General features: G+C 47.1%; 6 protein-coding genes across 6 annotated transcripts; 4 read left to right on the top strand and 2 right to left on the bottom strand.

Annotated features, from left to right (window-relative positions):
* Positions 1-6: 6 nt before the first annotated feature.
* On the top strand, positions 7-1346 carry F5J12DRAFT_907461 (Alpha/Beta hydrolase protein; the record flags this gene model as incomplete). Its single annotated transcript, XM_051748942.1, has 7 exons — positions 7-238; positions 353-508; positions 696-755; positions 815-868; positions 945-968; positions 1023-1166; positions 1285-1346. 7 exons carry the CDS (start codon positions 7-9, stop codon positions 1344-1346), a joined length of 732 nt encoding a protein of 243 aa, XP_051595503.1.
* Positions 1347-1652: 306 nt separating this feature from the next.
* On the bottom strand, positions 1653-2834 carry F5J12DRAFT_463286 (autophagy-related protein). Its single transcript, XM_051739557.1, has 6 exons — positions 2675-2834; positions 2493-2609; positions 2302-2403; positions 2106-2191; positions 1981-2021; positions 1653-1911 (listed from the first exon to the last, which is right to left on the bottom strand). The coding sequence occupies exons 1-6, from the start codon at positions 2702-2704 to the stop codon at positions 1742-1744; spliced, it is 546 nt and encodes a 181-aa protein (XP_051595502.1). The 5' UTR covers positions 2705-2834; the 3' UTR covers positions 1653-1741.
* Positions 2835-4030: 1196 nt separating this feature from the next.
* F5J12DRAFT_860936 (uncharacterized protein) lies at positions 4031-5864 on the bottom strand. Its single transcript, XM_051746868.1, has 7 exons — positions 5568-5864; positions 5323-5485; positions 4970-5212; positions 4760-4854; positions 4642-4714; positions 4458-4553; positions 4031-4370 (listed from the first exon to the last, which is right to left on the bottom strand). The coding sequence occupies exons 1-7, from the start codon at positions 5781-5783 to the stop codon at positions 4282-4284; spliced, it is 975 nt and encodes a 324-aa protein (XP_051595501.1). The 5' UTR covers positions 5784-5864; the 3' UTR covers positions 4031-4281.
* A 532-nt stretch (positions 5865-6396) lies between these two features.
* Positions 6397-7980, top strand: F5J12DRAFT_727210 (dihydrouridine synthase-domain-containing protein; the record flags this gene model as incomplete). Its single annotated transcript, XM_051741784.1, has 6 exons — positions 6397-6516; positions 6568-6603; positions 6665-6694; positions 6747-7005; positions 7097-7707; positions 7804-7980. 6 exons carry the CDS (start codon positions 6397-6399, stop codon positions 7978-7980), a joined length of 1233 nt encoding a protein of 410 aa, XP_051595500.1.
* Positions 7981-8688: 708 nt separating this feature from the next.
* On the top strand, positions 8689-9211 carry F5J12DRAFT_463201 (26S proteasome non-ATPase regulatory subunit 6-like protein). Its single transcript, XM_051739556.1, has 2 exons — positions 8689-8925; positions 8977-9211. Exons 1-2 carry the CDS (start codon positions 8825-8827, stop codon positions 9146-9148), a joined length of 273 nt encoding a protein of 90 aa, XP_051595499.1. The 5' UTR covers positions 8689-8824; the 3' UTR covers positions 9149-9211.
* Positions 9212-9636: 425 nt separating this feature from the next.
* F5J12DRAFT_860892 (uncharacterized protein) lies at positions 9637-10155 on the top strand (the record flags this gene model as incomplete). Its single annotated transcript, XM_051746867.1, has 1 exon — positions 9637-10155. A coding segment is annotated over one exon (455 nt), but the record flags the coding sequence as incomplete, so codon positions are not given.
* Between the last annotated feature and the right edge of the window lie 3280 nt (positions 10156-13435).

Here is a 13435-nt window from a genome sequence, read left to right as displayed (position 1 = left end):
TCGAACATGGCCGACACACTCACAGACCACTGCTTCGCTACCGTCCAGCACGCCGGTACGCCTACTGGTCGGCGCATCGACATCGATGTCGGCGGCGCATCCGTTCCTACTTACCTCGCTGAACCCTCAGAGTCTGGTCCCGACGGCCCGCCACGCAAGATTATCCTTTACTTCTCAGACGTATTCGGACCTTTCTATCTCAACAGCCAACTCCTCCAGGATTACTTTGCAACGCAGGGTGAGTTATCCTTCTCTCCCTCCGTCGCAGCGAGGAGAACAAGGTGCTGCCGCGCGCTACCAATGCGTTTCCGCCTGCGCGGGTGATCCTAACCGTGTCCACTGCTCCCAACAGGTTTTACTGTCCTCGGCATCGACTACTTCTTCGGCGACTCCTACGCTCTCCATGTTAACGACCCTAACTTCGATCGTCCGACATGGAGAGAGAAATCAGTCAACCAAGCCAAGACATTCATACCTGGTTGGGTGGATGCTATCAAGCAGAGCTATGGTGCGTCAACATGAACTTCTTCTGCCCTTGCCTCACAGTGCCAACCAACCGGATCTGTTGCTGATAACGTCCCCTTCTACTCGACAGGAACTGAGGGTGTCAAATATTTTGCCGCAGGTGCGTCTCATATCAAACAATAGTTCCAGTAGCGATCACTCTCTGTACGATTACCTGACGTACTTTATAGGCTACTGTTTTGGTGCGCCATATGTCTTTGATCAGGGTGAAACCGGTCTACTCGCGGCGGGTACATACACCTCAACGCTTACCGATAGACGTTTGACTCTGACAACCTACGCACTGTAGCTGCTGTTGCACATCCCACGGCATTAACAGTTGACTCTGTGTCGAAAAGCAGCAGTAAGAAATACCGTACCTCTGAACCTACTATATCTCACTTCACCCACACCACTCTCGCTCTTTCCTGGCCCATCAGCACCAGTCCTATTCTCTTGCGCAGGTACATATATTCCTTCCCCTCCAATGGGGCACGGACCATACTCACTGCACCCAGACATTGACAATGCATTCAAACCTGACCTGCGCCACTCAGTCGAGGATGTGTTGTCCGCGAAGAAAGTGACGTACTATTTCCAGATTTTCAGCGGTGTTTCGCACGGGTTCGCCACTCGTGCGGATCCGAGTGTGGAAAATCAGCGTGGGTGTCTCTTTTCTTTTTGTGATTCGTTCTCTTTTGTTCTTTGTACTTAGTTCTCAAATCTGATTCTCTTCTTCTGTATGGATCCAACAACAACCACACTCACATTTCACCTTAGGTTGGGCAAAAGAGGAATGCGCCAGGAGTGTTGTACAGTGGTTCAAACGGTTCTCAGTGTAATTGCACGTGTAGGCAACATTTCCCTCCTACTTTTCATAGGTGCCACCCCTGTTGTATTCTTATTTCTTAGACGTTCGCTACGGATCGGAATGTATGATATGGTTATATCCCTTTCCGTCCAAACCTCGACGTAGGGTCCATGGCGTTCAATGTGGAGATATACATAAATGTAGCAAACGTATACGGGGCTAATACCAAGTTGATGTTCATAGTTCATCAAGTCCAGGTCGAGACAAATCGACTGTCAGGGGGACGTATGTTCTTGGTTTTCGGTACGCATCACCCCGCTCGTCCGTAAATTTGTAGTGGAGATATCACCGGTTATTGAGTGAAGTGGAAGTGGGTATGAAATGGAACGCGGGGCGGGTGGCGGAAGGTGAACTGGGGGGGATGCATCAACCGATCTCCATGCCATCCATCTTAATGCTGATCTTAATGGGAAAAGGTGATATACCCGTCGCATTGGTGATTAGGGGTACAGCCGTACGTCCGCGTTCGGATGATGTATAGGTGAGTATGGTGTGCAATGTTTTAGAAAGTGTGGACGCGAGTGTTGTATCGAAATCTTGTTGGTGCGGATAGTGGAGTGCGTCGGTGAATCGAAACACAAGCAGATACAGAGAGTAAGGCGTACCTTTATCTGATTTAGGCTGTCTCATTTCTCCGTTGACAATCCTAGACATGAAGGGTAAGGACGACGTGAGGCACTCGAGAATGAGATGGATGGATTGATGAAGGGAGTGAGAGGATCAGACTTGCCATTGTTCCCATGGAACGTCCTCTTCGCCCATATATACTTGGAACCAGGACTTTTTTGGCCGTTTTTCGGAAAATGTAACCAGAATCTGGTCGTTCGTATGGTTGACGGTGCGGGCGCATGTAGAAGTAGATCGGCATCATGAATGGCCACGGAGGGAAAGGAAAGAGAAAAGGAGCTCAGGGAGAGATGACATACCTGACCACGCTTATTGGTACTCGTACCGTTCTCTATGGCTTTCCAGAAGACATCTACTTTGTCGTTGATAAGCTGTTCCATCTCGGAGTCTGCTACGCCAGGCTGTGTGCTCGCAGATCAGTCGCTGCTTTATCTCATTCTATACTCGGGGGATGGAGAAAGAGAGAATGGAAAGAAGAACGACTACGTACCACAGTGACGTCTAATACCTCATATGTTTTTGGTTTCACCGTGCCAAATAATCTATGGAACAAGATCGCATGAAGGATGGCGCGGAGGACTTCTTTGGCACTGCGCCTGTCGAGGACCTGTGTGTTGTAGAGGGTCTGGGTGAGGCCTGTGTGACTTGCAGAGAACGGGCCCGTGCACTTACGACGTCGATCGTTATGGTGGGGGTGCTCATGGCCAGACTGCTGAGAACAGGCGATGTTGTTAGTTATGACCAGATATGCGCTGGTGACAATCTGAGTGCCCTTCCTACTCTCACACGAAGTTATGTACAGTGCGATGTACATGGTGAATCCGATACACCTCCCGCAAGCATCCTCACTGTCCGACGAACCTACTTCACCCGAGGATAATAACAGTGCTGCATACCCAAGCCGGATCAGTCCCCACGTATCCACAACGCAATCCCAAAAGATTCTGTTACTCGCTCAGAAATGAAAGCAGACCTGGAAGCCCACCGTATGTGTTTCTCCGTTCGCAGACGCACCGATTCAACAACACCCGACATGGACGGTGCGCCAGCTCACTCACCCTTTCAGGGACCCCAGACCACATGGAAAGACGTTCCTAAGCAAACGTTCTTAAAACACCCTTCGCCTTCAGAGCGCAACCTGCACCTAACCTAATCACGTCTCAACGCGCTGTCTGTGGCACCTTCCCCTCTGCAAGGAAGACCTAGGTAGAGTCGGCCATGTTAACATACTCATGTTCTTCCGAAGAAAGCTCTCCGGCATGCCTGGACACTGTCTTACCACCCCTCAAATAGCTTGTACTCCTGGTGCAACAGTGACAGCCAACGCTGACATTGTCATTCCTCTTGCACTTGTGCCCGGCTAACGGGGACGATAGTACCTATGTTATGGGGCAAGACATTCATCGATACACTGGTCAAGCTTCAACGGTCATTCGACCTACTGCTGTATGTGTGAGGTGGAGTAAAAAGCTTTCAACTCCCGACTTACTCCAGCAACTGATGTTCCTTGTATAACCGAAATGCACAGCGCAGCCATAGGGAACATAATGGCTTGCGTGTAACGATGAATTAATTCGAGTAAGTGTGGGTAGAGAAAGGTTGACTCTGATAGGGGTGCTTGTCCCAGCCTGATGATCCACCCCATATCGTCTAGTAACACTAGCCTACAGTATTCGCGAGCGCAATATTTTCCTCCCGAAGAAACATGAACCCACGGGTGCGCAGTCGGCTTATTGGTCATGCGTCTAAGGTACACATTGAAATGGACTGAACATGACGGCGGAATAGAATGAAGGTATGGTATGTATTCGTATCGGATGACAAAAGTGCTCGTTCTGCTTCGGCTTCAGCGTATCAAACGATAGTTGGGGGGGAACGATTGTCTTCCGTTGAATCTTTGGTTTGCCTGGGGGAGACTGGAAAATGGCCTTCCCAAGTGTTGGGCGTGGAATTTGCACTCGAAGAAATTTACGGCAACAAGGGTTGGTGGTTGCATCACGAATCATGTACATGATCGCTTTCTCCGTACTGCGGCTAGAGAGGTGATGGAAGACACGGCCATCCGGGGTTGCACGTCGACGTGCACCATAGTATGATGCACGGCTCCCGCTCAGAATAAAACCCCGACGAACTACACACCGAGTTTCTAAGGGCCAGGCCCAGCCTGGCGGAAGGAGGCTCGGCTTACCTAGCCGGGGCAAGAAATACACCAGATGCAAATGATACAATTTACACGAGATTAAGACAACGCCAACTTCCATCTCAAACCCGACTCGGTTCTACTGCAACTTCTCAGCATCCACAACAGAAGCATCCACTCCTTGTGATACATGCAAAGAAGCAAAATAATGTTGCCGCTTTTCGAGGTCTGTGGGGGAATGTGGTCAGACAGAATAATCCGCAAAGAACTAGGAGCCCATAGGGGGAAACCCGGTTTGCATGAAAAATAACTTACCGTGTGCCCACATGGCAGCGCCTATCCTATTAGATACCGTAAATATGAGCCCAACGATCGGTAACCCTTCCAGAAGGGCGGCAGTAAAACCAAACACTGGATACAGTGTGTGCGTCGACAATCGCCAACGCGTTGGTAATAGTAAGTACCAAGAACGAGCATCTCGACGGTGAAAAACACGTACGCCTGTAATCCCATTTTCGTTCTTCGGTGAATACTGCGACCTCGTGGGGTGTCATCTTCTTGGCTTTGAAATACTGCAAAGTGTGAATATTTAGCAAAGAAGTATGAGAGACCCGTACTGGCTGATGGAGATACCGGGCTGTTTCCATGCTCTTGAGTGCCGCGATAGCAATGGTGCCTATGAATGGGTACAAAGACAATGGAATAATAATCACTGGAAACCATAGGCAAATCAGCACCATTAAGGATCTGCTCCCACTCCCATCATGTAACCCCGTCAATTATCAAACGACAACCACCTCCATGCACCACAGGTCATATGCACGTACCTTTCTTCACGACCACAGCGATGATCCAAAGTCCAAACTTGTTGATCACGCGCGACGTCAAATCCTGTTCGATGACAGGAGGTACTTGCCATTCTTCAACATATGGCTGCCAAAAATCCGGGCCTTTGCCCCGGGAAGTAACAGTTTGATCCCATACCCGTCTTCTTGCGATACGGATATTACGCGAAAGGAAGAAGGTGAGTATGGCTGTGACTTGCGTGCCAATTAAAATCGCTGTCACATCTGGGAAATCGAGACAGAGTGAGCACAGCATTTACCAATATTGACAGTCATGTCAGCATGACGGAATGGGTTGTCAAGGATGGAGACCAAGGAAGAGGAAGAAGACACACAGGTGGTCATATTCAAGGGCAGCTTTATGCCCATGAATGTTTCTTCCGAAAGATCGGTAGCAGTTTTGGAGAGACGGGCCATGGATTTTGGATAGAATATCGATGAGGGGTGGTTCAGGAGTACACGAACGAAGCGTTTTTGCACGTCATACGTGAAACAGGTCTACGTATCCAGACGATATATTGAGTATATATTCTTCGGGGTGGTAGGTATACACCTGAAGAATGACAGAATGAAGACGCACCCATATAAAACCGACAATTGCACCCCGCCGTACGCCATGTTTGCATTTATCCCACGCAGGCTTGTAGAGAGACTTGTCGGTGAATAGTCTGTAAACGCCCACGATGACATAGGAAGGAGGGAAATTGAGTCGGAGCGTCGCATGTTGGAGGTTGTCTGGGACATCCGTGTCGGGTGGTGGAGGGATGGGTTGTGGACGTGAGACGGTGTGGGACATTGTATAGTACGAGCTGGGGCGCACTGCGGTCGTCGTCAATGTTCAAGCATCCACATGCACGTTTACTGTAATGTTGATATTGATGCCATTGACGAGTGCTTGGTAAGTACATAGCCACCATGATGGCATGCTAGTAGTTGCGAGTACTCCCCATCCTAATCGAGCCCACTATTCGTATCGATGCTTACTGTATACGTCTCGCAACATACTGCCAACTTTGTTATCTTGCAATGAGAAAAAATATGGAAACGCTCGAGGGAAGAGGGGGAGTTCTTTGTCTGACCTACATCTGCGTGTATAACTGGGAGTGCCAGTGAGAGTTGAGACCAACTCATTTCACAGCTGTGGGATTGGCGTAGGTTCTAGTCTGTGCGCAGTGGATTTGCTGAGTGGACGGATCTCCGACACACTGTTCCCCATTCCTTTTTTGCGTGTCGGTGATGGTTGCGGCCAACGTCCTCGTTTCCCTCTCCCGGTGGTGGTAAGTTATACGGAGCCACCTGTCCTGTCCTTATACCCAACTTTCAGTCAAACCACCGTACATGAACTCTTCTGCATCCTGCCGTTACCAACGCCACCACCGCGCCCACGAACAAACTTGAAAACGATGTCCATGGCAGATTCTGCACCCGAAAAACCATTCCCTCGCAAATTATCAGGTTACGATTTCTATCGGGACGTTCTCGGCAGTCCGAAATACGTCGTCGCACCGATGGTCGATCAGAGTGAACTGGTACTTCCTCGTCTATCTTAGTATCCATTCGCCTCAACAAGCCATTCACAGGCGTGGAGAATTCTGTCTCGTCGATATGGTGCTCAGGTGAGTACGACTGTTGGGTCATCAGGTGCTCCCTGCTCATGGCTGTCGACTTCATCGTTAGCTCGTCTACACTCCTATGATCAACGCCAAAGTGCGTCTTCTGTACTCCACCTATTCTTCCGGCGGACTCTCCATCTTCATAGATATTCGCTTTGAACCCCTCTCAAAAACACCGCGACAAATTTTTCGACATCTCGCACGCAGAAGAAGGTGGTCCCTCTGATCGTCCACTTATCGTCCAGTTTTGTGCCAACGACCCCGACCAACTGCTCGCATCCGCACAGGCGATTCAAGATCACTGTGATGCTGTCGATCTGAATCTAGGATGTCCACAGGAGATCGCGAGGTCCGGCCACTATGGCTCATTTTTGCAAGATGAGTGGGACTTGATCCATAAGTTAGGTGTGTTCTCTTCGCCTTGCCCTTATAACGTTTTTGGTGATAGCAAAGTGTTATCTACCTCACTGTATCCTTATGAATACGCACACCGCAGTCAACACACTCCACACCCACCTCAAAGTTCCCGTGACAGCCAAGTTCCGGGTTTTTCCTTCAACCGAAAAAACCGTCGCCTACGCACGGATGCTTGAAAACGCGGGCGCCCAAATCCTTACATGTCATGGTCGCATCCGTGAACAGCGTGGTCATAATACCGGTCTTGCAGATTGGTGCAAAATTCGTGCTGTGAAAGAGGCGGTGTCAGTTCCCGTATTCGCGAATGGAAACATCTCGTATTGGGAGGATGTTCAGAGGTGCTTGGAAGAAACAGGTGCGGATGCGGTGATGTCTGCTGAGGGCCAACTGTATAACCCTGCGTTATTCGCACCTGCTGCGTCCGGTACTGCTACTAGCACCCCGACGAAAGGGACGTGCGGAGAGGGGATCTACGCACCCCATGCGAAGTTGGCGTTGGAGTATTTGGGCATTGTCAAGAGTCTCAAGACGAAGACGGCGTTGAGTGCTGTCAAGGGACACCTGTTCAAATTAATGCGACCCGCTTTGAGTCGAGAAAGAGACCTACGAGAGCGGCTGAGTAAAATTGGTGGACCAGATGCTATAGATCAGTATATCGAAGTCGTAGAGGAGATGAGGGAGCGGATGGAGGTGAGTTCCACCTCTGATGGTTGACCTACCAACGGTCTTTTGGGATGAATTTCTCTACTAACCGCTTGCCTTCACGTTTTGCGTGGTCTTGGATAGCGTGATGAAGTGGAGTCAACGGGAAAGACTGACGAACTTATAACGATTGAACCTACAGTAGGGCTCAGAGCACTCCCCCACTGGCTCGCGCAACCCTACTTCCGCCCATTGCCTCACACGCATCAGGTAGATCCCAAAGGTAAGCTCGTTTGCTGCCCCCTCTTCATACTGCACTGATGAGTGAGTTAATGAACACAGCGGTACAACCACAACTGCAGCCACTATCGAAGCCGCTGCCGTGTCAACTCAATAACGCTCCCGTCAAGAATGGGGACGATCTGAATCGATCAATGCATCCGCGGGACCCTGTTACTCTTCTTACGTGAGACGACTGGGAATCATTGTGGTGTACCAGACGATGTGGACGAATATTTTGAGTTGGGACATGGTTTACCTACCATATTGGACAACACTCGTGCTGATATAGCACGGATCGCGTTGCGTGAGGGCGAGCATGGTGGCGTAAGAATAACCCTCTCGTATTCCAATACTAAGTGAAATGACACACTCAATTCACAGTCGCCAGTCCAATCACAAGTGCTGAGCAGTTACTAGTAATTTACCGTGAGCTGTGTAATCGGGTTCAGTATCCTACCTCGCCTTCAGTCTGGTGGCAACTATTTCTGGTACCTCCCTTTACTAGAACCACCCATCTTAAGGTCCTGAACTGAATGTGGAACAGAATCGAGCAGAAGCTCTTGCAAAGAAAGACTGCGGTGTCAGCGGACTCACTCAGCACTTGCCTCTCCTGAAGTCATCTTGGTTCTTCCAGAATTGCCTGTCCTGGAAGATCTTCTGCGGAATCTCTATGACTGCCGCTACGCAAAATTTTTCGTAGCGTTAGGTACGCTCTCACCACAATCCTTATCAATGAACCCACACAGACTGACGTTAACTTTTTCTTTTCATGGAATTATTACCCTGTCCATTATGATGGGTTCTGTCGACAGCCACACTCGAACAAACGTATTTTCTCCCATCCCGACTTTTGTCTCCCCACGCTCGATACTACGTGCGCGAAATGCGTATCCTCGCCTATGCACAACTATTGGAATCGTATCGGAGCGTGACGCTAGAGAGTCTCGGTGACGCGTTTGGCGTGAGCGTTGACTATATCGACAGGTGGGTCGCTTTTTTTTTTTTTGGTAGGATGTACTGAAGGGACTAGTGTAGGGAACTCTCGCGGTTCATCGCAAATGGGCTGTTGCATTGCACGATCGATCAAGTGCATGGGATCGTGGAGACGACCAGACCGTCGATCAAGACGGCACAGTATGAGCAAGTGGTCAAGCAGGGAGATGTACTGTTGAATTTCCTGCAGAGACTCAGTAAAGTACTGTACTGATCACCGGCTGGCATTAGTGTGGACTTTCCTTGCGTAATCGTAAACTGATCTGGCGTTGTCGGTTCACATCATTATCTGACCATCTTGGATGTCGAGGGGTGTGCCACTATCCAATGGAATAGCGATCCGAGGCGACCAGCATGCCAAGTACTGGTTCGACGACGGGTCCGTCATCGTCACTATCCATCGGACACTCAGCAATCGTAATTCGGAAGAAGATACAGTTCTGTTCAAACTACATTTCAGCCTAATCGCTCGGCGCTTGGCATATTTTATATTTTGGCCGCGTTCTCAAAGGCCCAGGTACAGACGAAGGGGAGCCAGTCCATCCTGATACCTTTACTGGCTCGCACATATCAAAGGCGAGAGGCCCACCTGGCGTTGGCGTACGGGTGAAAGAATTCGTGTCGTTGCTGGAACACCTATACCATGATACGTGTTTCCGTGTCTATGTTGCAACAACCATGACTCGATATCAGGTGTTATATTGATGATTGAATTCTTCCCCCGTCCACCTCATAGCCCTCTATCATCAAAGTCTCCATTCGGTCATGTCGCGTCGATCCTCCGCGTGTCCTCCCCATCACAGCTCGAATTCCCTAGTTTACACGCTCTCGTGCGAAGCTACTTGGAAGCGATTTTTCCAAGTGGTCCTTTGCCGTTTATGCATCCCGATCATCTTGAGGAGGCATTGGCACTTATGACGGCGTACGACATCAGATCAGTAAGGCGGTTTCCGTCCACTCAACCGTTTTGTTTTTATACCCGTATTCGGACGGACTTATGTCTGGATCAGTCCCACCATGTGAACAACACGTTGTTCTCATACCAGAAAATAATTGTGCTCGTCCTCAGAACTGAAAGTGCATTCATTACAGCCTTGTCACAACGATGGACTTTGAAGGGCTCTGGGTTGCAGTTACCAAGCAGTGATGGTCACTAGGTTGCCAACTTTGGTCCAGATTCACCCAGGGATTGGACTGGCCTCATCACTTGACAGAATGTTGGTAAGTCAGTCTCCAAACTGTCAGGAAATTAACACTTTACTATTTTTGACCTTTTTGTGACTTTTTTTGACTTTTTTGTGACTTTTTGGGAAGGAACCTACTATCTGTACTTTTTTTTGACCATATACAGCATTTTGAAGAATGAAAAGAGAATGGAATCTATTGAGACAACTAAGTGATGATATATCTAAGCCAAGAAGACTAGAAAATGTCTGAAAATTCAGAGATATTGAGCCACTGGTGTGATGCACACTGTTTGAGAGAAAAATCACTATCTCTTTGGAACCTCCATCAATTTGAATGTATTATTGGCAGAGGAACAAGGACAAAGGGGAAAAGGGTGAGAGCTAAGACTGAGCACTTGCCTTTAGATTGGATAGAGCTTTGAGAAGTAAATGGTTTCTGAGTAGAGCTGTTGAGGCTCATAGAACAGTTAGACTGAGAGTGAATTCACTGAGGGATACAGTAGAAATCCCTTGGTTTATATACATGTAGGAATGCACACAGACCAGGTGATGCATATGGTAAGTAAAGTTACTACCTACTATGTATAGTAATGAATGTCATGGAACATTGTGGAATGAGTGAGTGGAGCTAAGTGATGTCATTGTGGAGTAACTTAGCAAGCATGACATCATATGAGTAAAACTCATAGAATAAGCAGGTCTAGAACTGGTAATGAGAAACACCATTAACCAGTATTTCCAACACTCCCCCTTGCCTCTAGAACTGGTAAGGTAATGAGACTGAGCAATGAGCAATTTGTTTCGAATTTCTTCCATGTGAGAGATTTGGTTAATCCATCAGCCTTTTGTTGGTCCTGTCTGGATATATTCAATGGCAAAAAGATTATCCTGAACACATTCGTGCAATGAAGTGCCACTGGACATCTATATGCTTTGAATGACCATCTGAGACAGGATTCTCAGCAATAAAGTGAGCACCCATATTATCACAGTAGAGAATAGTTTTCTCTAGTTTAAGGTCAAGTTCATCAAAAAGCATATTTAGCCATTTGATTTGACAGGCAGAGTCACATAAAGCCATATATTTGGCTTCAGTTGAAGAAAGCACAATAGTTTTCTGTTTGCGTGATCTCCAGGAAATAAGGGAGGTGCCAAGAAACATGGCATATCTGGTAGTAGAATGACAAGTGTCCACATTGGCAGCCCAATCAGAATCTGTGAATCCAAAGATGCAAGATTTGGTCCCAGAGTAGTAAAGTGTGAGCTTTGGAGTAGAAGCAACATATTTTACAATATGAAGTGCTTTTTGTTTGTGATCTTCTGTAGGATTGGCCATGTATTGCAACATGTGAATAACTGCAAAAGCAATATCTGGGCAAGTTCCCAGAGCCATATAAAGAAGAGATCCAATAATACTTTGATACTGGGAGTGAAGTGAAGAAGAAGCTTGATATGAAGCTTTGGGTTTCTTTGGTTGGTAGCCAGAGGGTAATGGAGTGTGAACATTGTGCACATTCTCCATTTGGAATCTTTTAATCACCTTTTTGACATAAGGGATTTGGTCCAGGTAGATCTTGTGCTTAGCATGGTTTCTGTGGATCTGAAGACCTAGATATTCTTTGCATTCTCCAAGGTCTCTAGATTCCCATTTCTTCATAAACTTGTCTTTCTTTGCTTTTAGGAGTTTAGGATGAGATCCTAAAAATAATCCATCAGTCAACATAGATAAGGAAAATAACCATGCCTGCAGAGGATTTAAAAATATAAATCCCTGCATCCAGTTTGGATTCATATGAAGCCCATGCAAAGTAGGGAAGTATGTAGGGCTTTGTTCCATGCTAATGCCACTTGCTTCAATCCATAGAGAGTGCACAGCAACTGATAGACCTTGTGCTCTTGACCTTTAACTTTGAAGCCTTCAGGTTGTTCCATATATATTTCTTCATCCAGATTGCCATAAAGAAAGGCAGTCTTGATGTCCAAGGTGCTCATTCTCATTTCCCAATTTCATTGAGCAGTGAAATGAAAGTAAAATTCACACTGTCTCAAAACAAGCAACTGGTGAGAAGGTATCTTCAAAGTCAGTTCCAAATTCTTGTGTGAAACCTTTGGCCACAAGACGAGCTTTATAGCGACCATCACTTTTATAGTGCAAAACCCATCTGCATTTGACTGGTTTGTAATCTGGTTTTGGGTCCACAAGAGTCCAAACATTTCTTTCCTCGATAGATTTTAACTCATCCTTCATAGCATCGAACCATTTCTTTTGGAGCTTCCAGATTAAGTTTTAGGATGTCTTTATAATGTTCTGGAGATTCCTTGACACATGTGGCAAGAAGGAATTCAAAGGTATTTGTGAAATACCCTTTTTGGTTTTCTTCTTCTTCTTCTTCTTCTTCTTCTTTGACATGTGCAGTTCGAGAAGGACCAGCTTCAGGTGGAGTAGATGACTCTGGTAGAGGAGTCAAGGGAGACATAGGAGGATGTGATATCCATTCCTGAGGAACAGAAGGAGCCTGTGGCCTAAGAGGCTGAGGGAGGTCTCCTTTCTTCCATAATTCTTCTTTGTTGCTCCCTAGTATTGTGAGAATGTTCTTCAGCATTTCTAATCCACTCTTGTGCTGTGTCTCTATTATTGTGCAATATCCCTCTCAATCTGGATGGGAGGTCTATTCCCATAAAGCATTGTCAGGTCGAAGATGTAGGAATTATTCTGTGTTTAGGATGAAGGTTCCCTTTGTTCAGCTTGTTCCAGGTGTGCCCTTTGAAGATTTCTGTTATCACTGGGAACTGGATATGGTTGATGTGGGTGTTGAACAAGATTGGGAGGAACAGCAGGTGCTCTGTGTGGTCTGGGAGGAATAGCTGGTCTGTTTTGTTGACCACCCTGCTGTGGGTTTGGATGATGAAGGAAATTGTTGTGGATTTTGTGGTTGGACAGGATGAGGTCCAAGGATGGGAGGATCAATCCCAAAATCTGGTAGGTTTCTACTGGAATTGCTAGAACCAGATGATTGGTTGTCATTGGAATCTGGGTCATTTGAGGTATTGGATTTTCTTGATATACTATCCGAACAGAATGGAAAGGAGTCTTCTACAAACTTGGCAGGTATGAGATAAAATGACCTTATGGCCATAGAGAAATTGGTAGCCTTTTGTTTTTGGTTCAGTATCCTAAAAATATCATTTTGATTGCATGTGGGTCCAATTTATCTTTTTGCTGTTCTTTTGGTACCCATACATATGCTTTGCAACCAAATGTGTGGAAATAAGAAATATCTGGAATTTTGCCAGTGAAAAGTTCAGCTGGTGTC

Source organism: Pisolithus orientalis (genome assembly GCF_024613125.1).
Source record: "Pisolithus orientalis strain OTSU chromosome Unknown F5J12scaffold_53, whole genome shotgun sequence".
NCBI classification, from domain to species: Eukaryota; Fungi; Basidiomycota; class Agaricomycetes; order Boletales; family Pisolithaceae; genus Pisolithus; species Pisolithus orientalis.
The sequence above is the reverse complement of the archived record's forward strand: the minus strand, read 5'-3'. Positions and strand labels throughout refer to the sequence as shown.

Coding starts and splice junctions, on each gene's coding strand:
- F5J12DRAFT_463201 (XM_051739556.1), top strand. CDS start 8,825: ATGCGTATCCTCGCCTATGCACAACTATTGGAATCGTATCGGAGCGTG. Junction 8,926..8,976: donor AGCGTTGACTATATCGACAG/GTGGGTCGCTTT, acceptor GGACTAGTGTAG/GGAACTCTCGCGGTTCATCG.
- F5J12DRAFT_463286 (XM_051739557.1), bottom strand. CDS start 2,704: ATGAGCACCCCCACCATAACGATCGACGTC. Junction 2,404..2,492: donor AGGTATTAGACGTCACTGTG/GTACGTAGTCGT, acceptor GCGAGCACACAG/CCTGGCGTAGCAGACTCCGA. Junction 2,022..2,105: donor GACGTTCCATGGGAACAATG/GCAAGTCTGATC, acceptor CTTCATGTCTAG/GATTGTCAACGGAGAAATGA.
- F5J12DRAFT_860936 (XM_051746868.1), bottom strand. CDS start 5,783: ATGTCCCACACCGTCTCACGTCCACAACCCATCCCTCCACCACCCGAC. Junction 5,486..5,567: donor CAATTGTCGGTTTTATATGG/GTGCGTCTTCAT, acceptor CTGGATACGTAG/ACCTGTTTCACGTATGACGT. Junction 4,371..4,457: donor CGCTGCCATGTGGGCACACG/GTAAGTTATTTT, acceptor ATTCCCCCACAG/ACCTCGAAAAGCGGCAACAT.